This window comes from Triturus cristatus, chromosome 6, assembly GCF_964204655.1.
Source record: "Triturus cristatus chromosome 6, aTriCri1.1, whole genome shotgun sequence".
In the NCBI taxonomy this organism is placed as follows: Eukaryota; Metazoa; Chordata; class Amphibia; order Caudata; family Salamandridae; genus Triturus; species Triturus cristatus.
This window is the reverse complement of record NC_140589.1, coordinates 857786640-857805402: the sequence shown is the minus strand read 5'-3', so window position 1 is coordinate 857805402 and position 18763 is coordinate 857786640. Positions and strand designations below refer to the sequence as shown.

General features: G+C 38.7%; 1 protein-coding gene across 1 annotated transcript in view; it reads right to left on the bottom strand.

Moving 5' to 3' along the window:
• Positions 1 to 420: 420 nt before the first annotated feature.
• LOC146817964 (ADP-dependent glucokinase-like) overlaps positions 421 to 18763 on the bottom strand; it is a 173462-nt gene continuing 155119 nt past the window's right edge. The window contains exon 6 of the mRNA XM_085611442.1: positions 421 to 5027. Coding sequence (XP_085467568.1) covers positions 4360 to 5027 — 668 coding nt within the window. The 3' untranslated portion in view covers positions 421 to 4359. The remainder of the gene's footprint in view (positions 5028 to 18763) is intronic.

The following is an 18763-nucleotide window of genomic DNA, read 5'->3' as shown; positions in this document are numbered from 1 at the left end:
ACTTGATGCTGAAAATCTGCAAACTGAGAATATACCTGCGTTCTAGTTACGACCAGTAGTCCCCAAACTAAATGCATAACAAAGAAAAAACCTACGACTTTAGAGCAGGCCCAAGTTCTGGAAGATGTTGAGAGACAACTGTCCTGCTTAAAATGACGCAATACCTGATGTTAGCTAATGCACTTTTCTTAGAGGCTAAACACCATCTGGGCTGCAGTGAACGATTTACAAATGTAAATTAGTAAAAGAAAATGAAAGGAGCCCCATGATTTCCATTAAATTAACTGTATTCTAATGTTCCAATCTGATAAACTGCTAGTGACCTAGTGAAAGCTGTACCAACAGTTGCCCTAAGTATGTTCTGTAAAATCACATTATAACAAATAGGTCCTATAGCTAAGAAATAACCGTAGACCACACTGAAGGCATACGTACAAGTTTATTGTGCTTTGCCTGGATATTATTTAATTAAGCTTTCCTTACATTCCCCACTTGACATATTTGGATTTCAAGCAACACTTTTTTTTTTTTATAGTAACTGCACATGAGGGCTTGCTTCTGGGCAAACTAATTTGGACATCACTTGGAGGATGCGGATGAGAAAACAGCTTTTTAGAAAAACATTAGCTGTGGGTCATTTTTTAAAAGACAGTTTCACGAATTTTACAGCATGCAATTCAGTATGGAATAGCCTGAGCACAACTCTCATCTACAATTATAGGAAAATGTTAGGACAGTCTTATTATAGTCGAAACACCTATATACGATGAAATATAAAAATCACCTAAACCGCCTGTGCATAGTTAATCGTTTCCATAAGGTTATCACTTTATGCACAATAAAACAAATCCTCAAGAGCTTTTTATAAGCTTTCAGATCCATATTGGATTCAATCACAGAACAATGTATTATTTTGATGTGGTTTACAGAAGCAGTCCACATGTTGGGTATACAGAAAGACTGGAAGATCATTTAAAGCAACTTAACCCTCATTGGTTGAGTAGTGATATCCTCCATATGTTTTAGGAGAGGAAAAGGGAGAGGTGGGGCATGAAGGGAGCAAGTGAGAGTCCCATGCAATTCTACTCTCAGATCACAAGGCAAAATACAAGTGCAAGGGATTAGTAGCAGGAATGCTTTGTTTTCTCTGACAGAATTGGTGGCAAACCAACAAAAATACGTATTAATAAATGCTTCATTCTACTTTCTTGTACTATGTAGTCTGCGCTACAACTAGTAATATTCTAGAGGGACCACAGATTTGCATATATTAACAGTTCAACGACAGCTTAGATGAAAGCAGTGTAAACAATAGGCAGCTTCAGGAAATATGAGGCATACACAGATCAGAGAATGGAAGGAGAGTTTATGAGCGAGTCATTTTAAAGCACGCTTCAACGAGTAGCTCGGGATTTAGTGGCAGCTCTCCAGCTACCCTTAAGTAGCTCTCCTGTTTTTATTGAAACCTACTAGAAGTGTTTGCTTAGTTGCATTGATTTACGTATGCCAAAATTTAAAAGCGTTTGAGATGTAAATGCATATATTTTCAGAACTCGTAAACTGATGTTTGGTGAAAATTGGTTGAATTTCCAAAATATACTTAAAGCTATTAATTGAGTTATTCAATGCAGGTATGTCTGTTATGTATTGTGTACAGACATTCCACATTGTCAACAGCTTTTTTACATTACAGCTGGTAACCGTAACTGGTGAATGAGGTGATCACTGATAGTAATCTTATATACAGCAGCCGCTAATGTAATCTTGTCTGTTATGGTCATTATTACAAACTTGAATATCAATAGTAGCTCATGGTGATTTTTATTGAACCTAAGTAGCGCTTATTACAGAAAAGTGTGGAGTCCCCTGATTTGTTAATGGCGCACTGCATCCTACGTGGTGTGAAGCAGACATCGCCCATTGTAAAGCAAGTCCAGCACAGTCGACTAGCGGTGGGCAAAGTTAAAATTTAGCTTGCAGAGCTTCGAAACTTTACATATCTCATAAAATCATTTTCTTTTTTTACAAGAGAACTATCCTAAACTTAACAAATTTCAAAAAGATTGAGTAGCTTGCAAAGTTTGAAAGAAAAGTTTTCTATTTGAGGAAGAAAAACTTTGCAACTGTGTGCACTGTTGCAAATTCCAACACCAAACCAGAAGGAATTGTTTGAGAGTAAAACATTTAATTGTGCAATGTATTCTATGATCATTGCTTTCCAGGGCGTGATCATTAATTCCATAGCACTATTTACATCCCCTGCACTCCATAAATAAGAGTGGGCAGACAGTTTCAGATTTTATGCCTTTTTTATATTTATTTATTTTAACAATGACCTCTTTCCGATCATCATTGTCATGAGAACAAAAACAAATAATTGTATTTCTTTTGTTATCAATTCACATTTCTAAAAGCTTACATAGAACATGGTCCTCTCTCCATTTTAAATGTCGGAAATAGTCCCCATTATTTAATAAATGGTTGATCCCTGGCTATGCATGATAAATCCTCAAAGCGCACAAACACGTAGGAATGTGGAGATCAACAGATGCATGAAATAAATTAACGAAAAAATATAAGACTGTCTGCGTTATGGTATGTATATAAATAAGGCACTAAATGTCCTGTCAGTTTTTGTAAGAAATGAAACAAGGCTTCTTGTGAATTGACTCCTATTAAAAGTCGTGCTTAATTTCTTTAGGTGGTCAGCAGCACTCATTTTTGGGGACCAGGACTTATTTTTCATCATCAGCCTATCGCCCTGAGGAAGATCCAGAAAGGAGAAAAGATAGAAACTAGAAAAGATAAAGATAGGAAAACAATGAAAAATAGAAATGAAAAAGAACATGCAAACAGGATCTAAAAATACAGGCAGTGCAGGCTGGTGGAAGAAAGAGGAGGGAGTGGAATCAAGACTAAATAGACTTGTTCTTCAGCAAAACCAGTTATCGGCAGTGAGGTCCTAAGAGATCATTCGGGCACCCTACACTTTTTTTTTTACACACATTAATGACTGGCGAACAGAAACATATTGGGATAGTTAATGGATTAATGAAGAGAAAAAGAGGGAACATCCTTAAATTCACAATGCACTAGGAAGGCGATGAGACAAAACATGAGGAATTCATCGACAGCAGAGCCTTAGGATGACAGGCTTATGCGTAGAGGAAAAGACATGAGTAGCAATGGAAAATATTAATAATTATACCTTGCATCTTTGTAGAAAGTAGGTTATTAAATCAATTGAACCTGATTTTGAATGCAACAAAAGACTATCAGACAGTAACATGGCCCCCTGACATAAAGTCACACTTAAAATATTTTCACCTGCCTTTTACTGGACTAAAAAGGGAACACTGATTTATCTTCTTAAATCTTTTCAAAAATTCCATTTGTATACATTGCTTTTTCACAGTGAAATAAAACATGGCTCAGAAAATGACACAAATGCTCGTTTACACAATTTCTTACCACCCTCCCCATTAAAAACAAAAGCATATGCTCAAAGGTTTCACATATTCGGCAGGGACACAAAAAATAATCTGAAGAGATGAATCAATAAGCATGTATTTTACATAAAAAAAGTGATGTATCCTCCCTGCCACTTCTGTGACTATTGTAAAGTCAAGTTAGTCGTCCGGGTGGAGGGTAAGGATGTATTGTTCACATTTGAGCTCAGCATATTTTTTGTGTAACAGGATTACAAAAAGTTACTGATTGCAAATGGTCACAAAGTTTTTCGGAATGAGCGTCTACCTGTTTGCAGGACTGCAAACTAGAAAAAGAAGAATTGTTTGAAGCCCTGTCAAAAGAACAGTGGTAAATCAGCGATTCTACGCAGAAGTAGGCAAATATAAACTTAGCAATCCTTTTATTTTGGTCCCAGAAAATTGGTTTCTAAATTCAGTGGTACTCTAAAAATTATGGTTTTAATGTGAAGTAGCATTGTGCGCTTTGCATTTTTCAAATCTTCCAAGTATCTATAAAATGGTATTGAACGTCAACAGGCAGGGTTTGTGGTACTCATGTTTGAAATTTGTCAAGATAATACCGAGACTGTTTTCAAAAGACCATGGACCAACAGCAGCCATCTTGGGTCTGGATACATCGAAATAGCTTAGCGTAATTAAGTTTAACATGGAGTGTAATCCTCAGGACTGCAACCTTCTTCTAGAAATAAGTGGCGATTGTTTTCGGGTGCTGTTCTGGATTGACTGCTTTTGACAATGCATTTTGGGATTACTGCGGTCTAAAATGATAAGTCAAAGGATATTTAGAAATGTAAATAAACCCCCCCCCCCCAAAACCAACCTTCATTCAGAAATTCAAATTCTTGGTTTCCAATCTGCATAATGCAATTTAAATTTGTAGGACTAAGCCTGCTGCAGAGACATTGTCACCTCCTCCTGCTGTTTGGTAGACCTGTGTGCACACTAACACGGGAGCAATGCATATCTCAAAGTCACTTTCTTCCCAACAGGAAACGGGGCGGGTCTCCTTAACAGGAATCCTGGTACTGCCCATTTCTCGGCTGACTGAAAAGGAGTCATCAAGAATCAGCCTGGCTTTGGTGGTGTCTATCTGTGCTGAACCACAGACGTGTCGGTTGGCAGTCAAGGAAGCCTTGGCAGTGGCAGACATGGTGTTCTTCCACATGGATCCTTTGGAGACCGCAATTGCTTGGAAGGCAAGCGTGTGAATGTGCAATCGAGTGAGTTTGCGATTACCTTTGTTCAAATCTTGGGAGTTCACAAGCCGGTAAAGTTCACGCATCTGATCAAGAATGGAAGCTACTCTTGGATACGGATCGGAGAGGACTGTGATATTTCCCCCCTTCAGCAAACTCAACAAGTTTGGCAGCTCTTGCTCATTCATTCCCAATGAATCAGCGTAAGGGATGACATACTGTAGAAGATCTTTCATGAGGCTCTCTTCCACAAAGGACGCCATTTCGAAATGAGTTCCTGTGCTTGGGTCAGTGGATATCAACAGGTCTTGCAGCGCCTTCAATCTAGCAACTCGTTGACCTACAAGAAAAAAACATGTCATTATAGACTCAATATCTAAGTGTGCTTTATTACACAAGGCACAATTCTAAAACTCTTCAAAGATTTTCAGAGAAGAACATTTTTAAATCATTACCTGCACCTTTGCTATTGACATATTTTGGACATATTGACATTCTATACGTTGTCATTTCTCAATCTTCCTATTTCGTTGTGCCTAAAGACCACGTGCCTCCTCACCATAGCTTACTAGCAGTTGCCATGGATTTTACTTAATTCCAGTTGCAACCGTACCCTCTGTGCTTCCTTTAAGTCAGCAAGGGTTGCCATAAAATGTGCAATGCAAACAAACTATACAAATCACATTTTCTGAATAGATGTTGACACAGTTGGCGTTTGTTCGGAAAGAGAAGCTTGCACATTGGGAGCGTCTCACCGGGAACTGCACCGCTTTCCCACAGAGGATAAAAGCCACAAACTTCAATACAGGGGTATGACACCAAATGACTGAATCCCTCTAATTTTCCACTTAGAAAAATATGTGCTTTGCTATAGCCATTAAAGGCCCGCTCTAAAATAAGGGAGCGGGCCTTTAATGGCCAGCAGAGCCCGCTAGGAGGGCTCGAAGACTATCAGAAGATTCCGCACTTAGAGAGCAGAATGTTCTAATTACTAAAAACAAAGGTCTTTCGGAGACCGAGGGGGTTTAAATCCCCTTAGGCTCCAACAGGCCTTTGTTCACAGCAGCAGCTGTGAATAAAAACAGCATTGGAATGTTGCTCTGCAAGCATCTACCGGCCCGTAGAAGCCAATTGTAATCAATGGAGTGCTCCACATTCCAATGTTCTAATACTTGTTAGACTGACCAATTTTACATTTAGTACCCCTTCGAATTTCATTTTTTCACACTTCTATAGTCCTTAATACTGCCACAAATGCAGACCCAAACCGGTTAAATTCGTTGTGGGTGAATGTGGACATAAAGAACAAAAACATAAGATACTGCAAGGAACAGCAATTCGGCATGCACATTTAAAGAGCCATATGTTCAAGCAGCTCCATTCAAATACCAGTTTCCAAATTCGTGTTCTTCTTATATTCGCTAACTGAAAGTCGGATATTAAGGACTATTGTCTCAATTTGATACACAGTTTATAGCAACAGAATAAACCACCACAGATACGGGAACACTTGATATACAAAACGGGAAAGCTTACCCGGATTACAAGCAAATGGGGAACCGGGACAGAATTAGAACCGCTCAAAGGTAGGGTTACAAAATGATTTTACTTCTGAACACAACGGTTAAAAGTAAAGTCTGATATGCATTTTGTACATAATAGCTTACAGAACCTTTTTTACTCCCAATACATTTCAGATAAATGAACACTTATCCAGAATAACAGGACAAATTTTTCTTTTCTTTTAAAAACACGCAAGGATATTATAAGGTTGAAGTCACCACATAAGGGTGCAACGCATACATGCGGGATACTAGTGGAATTATATAGTTGGTGTGCTCACTTCGTATTTAATACTCTGAAACTAAAAATGAGCAACTGAGATAGGAAATACCTATAAGTTGGGAGAACAGACGATTTTACAATGCTTAAGAGCCAAAATAATAGAAAGCTAGAAAGAAAAATAGAAAGACTATAAATAATGAAACATTAGCACCTTATAAAGATGCAATTGAACAATTCAAATTAATTAACAATGAGTTATGCATGTTTTTGCCACCAAGTTATCACAAACGTATCAAGTACAGTTGAAAAAGGCATTGGAGTCCCTCTGTATGGGCATGTTTTGCTACAAAAATGTCACAAAATGTTCAAATATGTTTAAAATAGGCACCAATGTCACGCTGTGTGGGTTCGAAGTGATACTGACTTGTCAGTATTTCCACATATAATTTAGCGATATACATTTCTATGTGTTTTAGCCCTGAGGAAGTCGCAAATATTGTCCCGAAATGACAAAACGGGTGTTGGCTTGAGGCCAGAATTCTAAGAACAAATTAAAGAGAATATAAGAACAACAAGAATTTGGAAACTGTTATTTTAATGCAACTGCTTGAATACGTTAATGCACAATAATTTTTGCGTGTGCTTGAGAACAAAAGAATTCATATTTTGTGGACTACGGTAACACAGTTGGGGAGTGGGTAATCTCCCTACGTCTGAGCACCGCATAACAGATACGGACATCTGGATTTATGTGTATAGACCTTTAGAGCGACACACACCTTTGAATAACCTCACCCACCACAAGTTTTCTGTGGAGTGAGCCCAAATTAAAATTTAATGTTAGTTGCCCTCCCTCCAGAAATTGACAAATTGGCCAGCTAGTTAAGACCTGCACACTCTTGATCTCTGTACATGATACAGCATTCTATGCACCATGTTAATGCTCCAGAACAGGCTTTACATCTTGAAGAAGTAGACATGTCCAGCCTTTTTGATTCTCCTAATAAGAAATCCCATCTGCTTATTATCGGATAGACACTCCAGGTTTTGAGCTATACTGGCTTTTAAGGACTGTCAAGAACATCTCAGCTGTTTTATAAGTTCAATCACAAATGCCCATTTCCTTACCCTCCAGTGCAGCTCATGCAAACATGGGAGTGATACTTTGGTAGACCACAAGGCATAGACTTGTGGCCAAACCATGGTATACACAGTAAAATGCCAAGTATGGTGGAGGTGACTGTCCTGTGGGTTAGGTGCAAGACCTGATCATAGGGCAGCAGACAAAGACTGTGCCCAACCCAGTTTAAAGACAACCATTGCTACGTAAAGCCTTCTGATTAGTGCAGCATTAGGGTTGCAAGCCTAGCATCAATTATTCTTCATATAACACACACTATTTGTAAGCCAATGTTAAAAAAAAAACAGGTTGCAGACAATGAATACAATCATGTTTGAAAAAATAGTTATATATATATTTTTTTATAATTGAGTGATTCTAAAAGAACCTTTTTGCATTGTTTATTTTTTTGCAATGTTAAGGCAAGAATAGGTGCAAAAATGAAAGCAGGACAGAAACTAAGTACGAAACCCCTTAATGTGTTCCTGTAACAGCCTGGACCCGACTAGCGAATCATCAGTAGCCCAATAAAACCAGACGTTGACCCCTGTCCACTACATAGATTAAATAGAGTAAATTCGAAAGTCCTGAAGACTTTAGAGAAAAAAAGAATGCTCCCAGTTAGGCAGAACAATAGCCATAGTACTTAGTTGTATTTACAAATCTAGCACTTTGCGCATTAATGCTAAAAGTAACTTTGGAACCCGTTAATACCATCCTGATCCTCTCTGAAGGTATAGTTTGGAATCGGAGAGGTTATTTATTGCACTATACTGTACATTAGTTCAGGACTTCTGTTATTACAGTAAGCCTTCACCGTTAATCTTTTCTTCTCCTAGAACCTGCCTCTTTAGGGCAAGATTAACTTGTAGCACAATCATATTGGTGGTCATGGGAGGCCAATAAATGTTCAACTAAAGTACCCACACAAGGTGATGCTCAGTAACCACTTGATACAAGCAAGTAAATTATTGTTTCATGTATGAAAAACGAGAGAGAAACTGCTAAAGAAGATTGGGTTATGGTCTAGAAAAACAAAAACTGGCTACGGCCGGGGTATGACTCATTATACTATTATGTGTTTTTGTTCCAATTTCTTTATTTCAATATCTTTTAAAGCATAGACTTGTTACAGGAACATTTAGCAGCACTATTGGATGCATTCAACATAGTTGGATACAAAAAATGTTAACAGGCATGTTAGCACCCCAAGTGCACAGACAAACAAAAACGCAGACGCGCAAAAACATGACACACACACACACACACACACACACACACACACACACACACACACACACACACACACACACACACACACACACACACACACACACACACACACACACACACACACACACACACACACACACACACACACACACACACACACACACACACACACACACACACACACACACACACACACACACACACACACACACACACACACACACACACACACACACACACACACACACACACACACACACACACACACACACACACACACACACACACACACACACACACACACACACACATACACGTGTTACCATCCTTGTGGGGACTATGTGTGAACACCTGCCTTGTGGGGACTAACCTTTCCCAATGTTTTAAAAATATACCAATAACAGAAAAATGTTAAGAAAAAAATCATTATATAGGATCCTGCTTCAAATCTGCAAATATATTGTTTTTTAATTGCGCGCACAGAACCATCTTTGTGGGGACTTGAACGTGTGTTACCATCCTTGTGGGGACTTACTCAATAATAATCATGTCTGATTGAATACATTCACAAACAAATGACTAAATGTTATTTTTCTGTGATTTGCCTATATTACTTGATTGTTTAGACATATATGAATATCTCTTTGTATCCTAAGAGCCTCCAGGAAATGGATTTTGTTGATAATGCATTTCTCAGTAGAAACATATAGTATATAAAGTCCACGGAAAGGGATTTACAGATACCTAGTCTATTGCTGAGTTCTCACAAACATTAAGAGATAAGGAAACAACTAATTATTAAATTCATGTAAAGGCCAAAGAGCATGCAGTGTGGTTAGATGGGAATGTCAAGTTGAGACTACCTATATTTTTTACATCAACTTCACCATATTATTGATATGGCTGTACAATAATAGTCTTCAAAGATATGGCATGGGATTATAGTAATGTTCTAGAGCTGACAGAGGGAGTGTGCTGTGAAAGTCATTTTCAAGCCCCCGCAGAGATAGTGCATGATTATATTGATGCCCAGGTTGCCACTGACAGTGTTTAATTACAGTCACTCTCAAGTCCCCATAGACCGAGTGTGATTATATGTATGTTAAAGCCCCCACCGAGATGGTGTGTGATTGTAATAATGCTCAATTCTCTGTAGAGATAGTGTTTGATAGTTATGCTGAAATTGCATGAGATAGTGTGTCATTAGAGTGATGCCCAGGTTGCTACACAGATAGCATGTCATTATAGTCATGCTCAAATCCTCCAAAAGTTAGTGTCTGATAATTATAGTCATGTCCAGGTCCCTAGAGATATAGTGTTTGGTTATAGTCATGTTCAAGTACCCCTAAAGATAGTCTACGATGATTGTGATGCTGTAGTTCATGCAGAAACAGTGTGTTTTTACAGTAATTCTCAGGTCCCCATAGTGTAGGATTAGTTCTGTTCAAGTCCCCGCATAGATAGTGTGTGATTATAGTCATGTTCAAGTCCCCACGTAGACAGTGGTATGCTATTTATATTCAAGTCCTCCATAGTGTCCAGTGATACTTATCCTGATATTCATGCATAAATAGTATGCCATCCCTGTTGTGCCCAGGTCACCACAGATATAGCATTTAATTATAATCACTCTCAAGTCCCGATAGTGAATGTATATTCATATTTAAGTTCCCCTCATGGATAGTGTATATTTATAGGTATGTTTAAGTCCTCACAGAGACAATGTGTGGTTACAATCATATTCAAGTCCCCATATAAATAGTGTTATGATAGTCACGTTCAACTCCCTATAAAGAGAGGGTTATGATAGAAATATTCAGGTTCCTGGAGAAATGGTGTATTATCTTAGTCTTACTCAGATACCTGCAAAAATGGTATGTGATTACAGTGATGTTGAGTTGAAGTCATAGATAGTGTGTGATTATAGACATGCTCAAGTCCTGAAGAGGTATTGTTGGATTAAAGTGAAGCACAGGTCCCCACAGAGATAGAGTGTGATGATAGAGCTGTCCACGATCCCAGAGTGATAGTGTGTTACTATAGTATTACCATGGTCGCCAAAGAGAATGTGTGTGATTATAGGCATGCCCAGGTTCCCACAGAGATAGTGTGTGATTAAAGGGATGGCCAGGTCCCCACAGGGATACTGTGTGATTATAGACATGCCCAAGTCCCCACAGAGATAGTGTGTAATTAGAGACATGTCCAGGTCCCCACAGAGATAGTGTGTGATTATAGGGATTTCCAGGTCCCCACAGAGATAGTGTGTGATTATAGACATGCTCAGGTCCCCACAGAGATAGTGTGTGATTATAGGTATGGCCAGGTCCCCACAGAGATAGTGTGTGATTATAGACATGCCCAGGTCCCCACAGAGATAGTGTGTAATTATAGACATGCCCAGGTCCCCAAAGAGTATGTGTGTGAATATAGACATGCCCAGGTTCCTGGAGAAATAGTGTGTGATGAAAGGGATGTCCAGGTCACCAAAGAGATAGTGTGTGATGAAAGGGATGTCCAGGTCACCAAAGAGATAGTGTGTGATTATAGGGATGTGCAGGTCCCCACAGAGATAGTGTGTGATTATAGGTATGCACAGGGAGAGTGCACAGAGATAGTGTGTGATTATAGTCATGCTCAAGTCTTCACTGATGTGTTATGATAGGTAAATTGAAGGATCCATATGGATTATTTTAGTCTGGTGGCTTATTAAACTAATGAATCCTCTTGTGGGATGTGTTTCACCTCTCTCTCACATGTTTGAATCCTTGTGCTTCCACTCAGTCTTCCATACTTGAAAGGTACATACAATAAGTACCATTTACTTGGATAACAATAAACATATGGTAGTCAACACCAAGATACCCGTAGGTGTGAATGTGTACTTTATATAGGCACATGAGATGATGTGATGTGATATATAGTGCTACTTAAGCCAACACCAGAGATAGACTGGAATTATTCCATAACTATTAATCCCACTTAAAACGAAGCATTAACTAATTTAAACTGTGTCCTTTCAGGAAGATTCACACTTCCTTAAACATCCAAGTATCTGAGTGCTCATTCTCTATTCTAGCCACCATCTTATGAAATCTAGTCTCCATCAGGAAGATACAACTGTAATTCTGATTGCAACAAACTCACCATGCTGATTTGATCTGACCCTTTAGGATTATTACAATAGAGAAATTGACTTAGGAACTGGCACATTTTTATCATTTTCGTCTCTATAATTCAAGAATGTAATGGTACTTCCCTTATAAAGCTCCTATTTCTCTCAAGTATTTATTCTACCTGCTCTTGGTGCTCTTGGGGTTCTTTCTAGCTACCCAGGCTCACACTCTAACTATATATATGTACAAAAATACCTATATATATATATATATATATATATATATATATATATATATATATATATATATATATATATATATATGCGCGCACGGAACGAACTGCGTGAAGTGGGCGCGCACGCCACGAACGGCGTAAAGTAACTTAGCATTTAAAAAACCTTGCAAATTCACTGAAAACACCATAGGTTTCACACATGTTATAGTTAGCTGGACATTTCACTCGTAAAAAACCATTGAAATTCCCCCGTTATAGTTAGTGCAGGCAACTATAACTCACGCGACCGCAATCCTCTGCTGATGACATATGTGTCTTTATGAAAAAAAATATTTGCAATATATGTATAGCTAAAATTTAATGGAAGAAGACATGGGCAAATAAGTGTCTAAATACAGTATTAGCATCAGCAGAGGATTGCGGTCGCGTGAGTTATAGTTGCCTGCACTAACTATAACGGGGGAATTTCAATTGTTTTTTACGAGTGAAATGTCCAGCTAACTATAACATGTGTGAAACCTATGGTTTTTTCAGTGAATTTTATATATATATATATATACATAAACCTTGTTTAACAAACTAAAAACATTTACTGTGTTTGGAAACACAAATTCTGCAAGTGTTTTTTCCAGAATGGGGCTAGCTGTCCTTAGTGCAAATGTAGAAAAAAATCACGTTGGCAGTGGTACATCCGCCTTTTTATTTAAAAAGACACATTCTCAAAAATGTGCCCTGGTAAAAAATTGGAAACTGTCACAAAGTTGAAACACCCATTTGAGAACCAACCTTTTATATTTAGAGTGTAGAATAGAAATTCTTAAACAGGGCTTGTTTTTTTTTTTTTTTTTTACAAGAGTAGGGAAAGGTAGTTTGGCTGTGTGGTGCAAAAGCCTTCTTCATGGAAAAAGGCACCTTCTCAGAAGTGCCCAGGTCAACTGCAACAAACGTTCTTGGGGTTTAAGGTCTTATTATTTGAAGGCCAAATCTTATACAAAAGTCTTACAAATGTTATTCCTGAACTTAACTGGTATGCTCATTGCATAAGTATAGAGAAAGTCACTTTGGCTGATATACAGCTGTCTTTTTCATGGGAATACAAATCTCAGAATGCTCGTACTTTAACTATAGGAGCCTTTTGCGAATGTTAACAAAAACATTTTTGAGAGGTGAGGGCAAATGTTTTACATCGGTGTGTGGGGGGTATACAACTAGGCTTCCTAAAAGTGGCTGGTGAATCCTTTGTTCAGGAATAGAGAAGCATAAGTTAATAGTCATGCACTAGCTGTTTTTGTGCACAAAGAATATTTAAAATGTGCACCTTTTAAAGATAGGAGTGCTTCACAAAGTTGAAAAACATGTTTTCAGCAGTAGGGATTTTGTACATAGAGTCTTAAACACTAATTTTTCAATTAGGTTTGAGGTCCCTTTGTGCTGGAGTAGAGAAAATCCCTTACAGTTGTGTAACTACCCTTTTCATGCGAAAACGAACATTTTCAAAATGGGCACATGTTATATATGGTGAATAAAACACACATTGATTCCAAAATATCATGCGACAAACATGTTGCCAAAAATCTCACCTCTGCAAAAATATAGTGGAACAGAATATCAAAAGTGAGAATGTAGGTTTTATTGTATACAATATTGTTAGGAAGAAAAGTGTTGTAATTAATATTCTGTACTTTAATATAGGTGTAATAAACATTAGTTTTAATTAAATATATATGTACATACTGATAATATTCGTATTTTTGAAATTTTTTAAATATAGTTTGTAATTTTCATGATTGATTTTTTTTTTATGTAATTGTTTATAATTTACTAGTGGGACTTTGGGTTTGTAGGGGAATGTGGTGGGAAGTTAAATACATTTTAAAGAATTGTTTTTTAATGTTAAGGGATATAAAGTAAATTAAATATTGTTTTGGTTATTATATAAATGTTAAAAATATTTAACTTTTCTTTCATTTTTTGGGGGTTTCAATTTGGAAATTACTTAAATTAAAATAGTTTTCTTTATTTTTTAGATTATTTAAATATTTAATTTATTAAATCATTATATCATTATTTCCTTGATTATTTAATATATAAAATTGTTGTTATACTTAGACCTAGGGGCCTATTACGATGTTGGTCGGACTTTCTTCCGAGTGACACATGGCAGAAAGGGGACCAGTCACGACCGTCTAATTATGATGCGATTGCACATGGTGTGGTCGCATTCTCCCATTCCACTATGGGAGCTTGTGTTATGGCCGTAAACTGGCCCTAACACAAGCCCCCATAGATAAATGGGAGATTGTGTTAATCCCTAACCCCGTGGCAAGCACCTCAAGGTGCCTGCCATGGTGTGCAGGGATTAACAGTAGGGCACCATAGCTGCCCCCTCTGCCTGCAACCGGAGGCAGCAAGGGAAAGCGGGCCCTGCTAGGGGCCCCCAAACACGCTTTCCAACAGGGTTTCTATGACAGAAAGGTTGGCTTGGAAACCGAGCAGTAAACCTTGCATCGTAATCCAGATGGCTTAAACCTCCGTCCATATGGATTACAGGCTGGTTCCGAGTGGCCGACAGGCTCCTTGAGCCCGTTGGAAGCCAGCCAGAATGACTGGCAGGTTTTGATTCTGACCGATTATTGGAATCAGCCAGCCGGACTTGAAACCAATGATGTCGGCCGTAAAGCCTCCGACCTAAGTTCGGAGGCTTTATGACCAACATACTAAACATCCCCCATGTAAGAAATAATTAGTAATCTTTATAAACAAGTGCATATTATATTTATCATTTAGAATTTTTATTTCTTTTTATTTATTTTATATACATTTTATTATTTATAATTCAATTTATCTTTTTGTGTTCTTGCTTTTTTCAGTAGTAGCGAGAGAAGCGAATTCTATGTATGTTTATTTCAATACTTCATTTGTTTATACATTTTTTTGTATATTTATAATACATTTAGCATCCTATTTAAATGTATACAAAATATATTTTTTACTTTAAATATGGTTAATTATTTTATGTTTTTACATATTTAAATATTTTTTTAATGACTGTAGGATTGTTATATGTAACCTTCCTGAAGTCCAACACTTTTCCTAATGTTGCACAGATTGGAGTGGGAATAGTAAATCTAGCCAATCCAATTCCAATGCTATCATTATTGTTGCTTAATTAGAGTGGGGATAGTAAAATTAACCCTTTCAAAGTCCAACGCTTTCCATACTGTTACTTAGGATGGAGTGAGAGTATTAAATCTAACCCTTTTAAAGTCCAATGCTTTTCCTTCTGTTGTGTATATATAGGGGTGGGACTAGTAAATCTAATTCCTCTGAAGTCCAACACTTTCCCAGCTTTGCTTACATTGCAGTGGGAAGAGTAAATATAACCCCTCCAAAATGCAACAGTTTTCCTACTTTTGCTTAGGGTGGAATGGGAACAATAAATTTGACTGCTCGAAAGTCCAACGCCTTCCCTACTGGTGCTTGGACTGAAGTAGAAATAGTAAACTGAACCCTCTGAAGTCTAAGACTTTCCCTACTGTTGCTTAAATTGAAGTGGGAGTAGCAAATCTGGAATGTCCAAGTCCAACACTTTCCCTACTGTTGCTTAGACTGAAGTGGAAAGAGTAACTCTACTGTTGCCTAGATCAGAGTGGGGATACTAATTCCAACCCTTCTGAAGTCCAATATTTTCTAGACTGCTGCTTAGATTGGAGTGAAATAGTAAATGTAGCCTCCCTGAGGTCCAACATTTTTCCTTGTGCTGCTTAAATAAGAGTGGGAATAGGAAGTCTAACCTTTGCGAAATCCAAATGTCTCTGTACTGTTGCTCAGACTGGAGTCTGAAGTCTAATATTTTCAATGAGTTTGTTTATGTTGAGTAGGCGTAGTACATACAATACCTTTCAAGTGTAACACTTTCCATACTTTTATTTTAATTGGAGTTTGCTAATTTCATTTAGCTGTTACTTTTACTTGCTGTTATGTTTTAAATTGTATATCTTTTTATGTTTATTATTCTTGAATATTATTTTCATTTATTTACCTAATTGTTCTGTTAACCCCTTCGCTGCTGCGGACATTCCGCTGCAGCGCTGGGGGGGGCAGGGGGGCAGCGCGGCGGGCCTGTGCTCATGACGGAGCCGCTCCGTCATGAGCCACAGTTGAGCTGTGCTCATGACGGAACGGTTCCGTCATGACTCCGCCCATTTGCGTTGTCGCCCCGCACAGGCGGGGAAACAGCGCCGCGCAGGCGGAGCGGCCGCCGGCAGGATTGTCATGACGGAACCGTTCCGTCATGAGCACACGACAACCGTGGCTCATGACGGAACGGTTCCGTCATGAGCAGGGAAGGGGTTAATGTTTTCTACAATTATTTTCATTAATGTTAATATTATTCATGTACCTACCAATTATTGCGCTACTTAAATAAAAGTGCAGTTCACCCTAAACTCCTATAAAATATATAAATAAAAATCTCCATCTATTACCACTTAAATAAAGTGATAATAGATAGTGAACAACAATAAAACCTAATGCGTACCTATAAATAACACTTGAACCCAGAAAGCAGTGAAACACAGACCGCAGAAACCAGCAAAACTATGCTAAAAACGACATGACTGCCTTTTACCTTTGGTAAACACAGCCATTAGCCAATCACATATTCACTTCTCAGCCCCATGTAATGGTGTGAACATACCACGGTATAATGTGGCACAATATATAAGTAAAATGATTTTAAGTTAGAAGTTTAGCACTATTTGCACTATTTACAGATACTACGCCACTCCACTTTACACCTTGTCCATTATACACCACTACACTGTACACTAATCCACTATACGCCACTCCACTGTACTTCACCCCACTTCACTCTAGGCCACTACCAAAAACTAAACATTTACACATCATAATGTATATTCCTGCCACATGACATTTACATTCATTCACACACTTTCATACTATGTCTGTTTCAATTAACTCATCTCTACGCCAATCCACTGTATGACACCTCACTTTACACCACTCCACTCTACGCTATTCTACTCTACACCATTCCACTTTATGCCAGTCCATTATACACCACTACACTGTATGCTAATCAACGGTATGCCACTCCACTGTACTACACCTCACTGCACTCTAGGCCACTCAACGCTATACCACTCTACTTTACGATAATATACCATACATCACTCGATTCTATTACACTCCTGTCTTAGCCACTTCACTGTAAGTGCCTCCACTGTGCACCTCTCCAGTGTGCAGTATTCCACTGAATACAACTCCACTCTATATGCCTTATGTAGGTGGGCTGGCAATTACCACTTCATAAATACCGAATCATACCGATTCGGTTTTTATGAAGTGGTAAATCCTATGTAGGTAATTGGTCGGTAAATATTACCGATTCGGAAAAAATCGGTAATTACCGAATCGGTATTTACCGATTCGGTAATGAGGCATACCTTCCCATTGATGGGAAGGTATGCCTCATTACCGAATCGGTAAATACCGATTTGGTAATGGGGGAGCACATGCAAGGGTGGCAGGGTGTCACCCTGTTGCACCCCTGATTCGGCCATGTGTGCACATGTGGCACACATACATGCCCTGAGGGCATGTGTGTCTGCCACATTGCACACATCTACGGGCAAAATATTGCATTTACACACATATTCGTCATTTACCACCAACTATTAGTTGGTGGTAAATAACAAATCCCCACACACACCACACAGTCCCCCTACATCTCATTTCTGTATTCGGAATTTACCGAATCGGTAAAATTACCGAATCGGTAATTTTACCGAATCGGTAATTTTACCGATTCGGTAAATTCCGAATACAGAAATTCTCCCCCTACATCTCAAAAGCCAAAATACCGGTCGGTAACGGTATAATTACCGAAAATCGGCCGTTACCGACCGGTATTTGGCTACCTACATGAGGCCCTATGACTCTACACTCTACGCTACTCTATGCCATTCCAATCTGTGTAACTTCATGGTACATCACTACACTCTATGCTATTCCACTGGATGCCAGTCCACTCAACAGCACTTCACTATACACAACCAGGGCCGGACTGGCCGTAGCGGTCACCGGGAGTTTCCCCGCGGACCGATTTTGGGCCCCTGGGGGCCATTTTTGTTACAGGGCAGTTTTTGCAGCATAGCTGCAAAATCGGCCCCTGTAACAAAATCAGCCGATACCAGCCCTGGCAAACAGCTCGGCCGCTTCCAGGGGGGCCGGCTGAGCTCTTTGTCAGGGCCAGTTTTGGTTCCCAGTCCGGCCCTGTACACAACTGCAGTATACCCCACTCCACTCTGCCACAATCCAATGTATGCTATTATAATGTACAACACTACATTGTACGCCAGCCCACTGTACGTCACTACAATCTACTCTTCTACAGTCTAAGCTATTCCATTGTAGGACCATATACTCTATGCTACTTCACTATATGCCACACCACTGTACATCACTTGACTTAATGCCGCTAAACTCAACACTATGCCATTGTATGGCACTCCACTCTATGCTACTCCACTGTACTTAACTGTGGTCTACGCTATTCTGCTCTT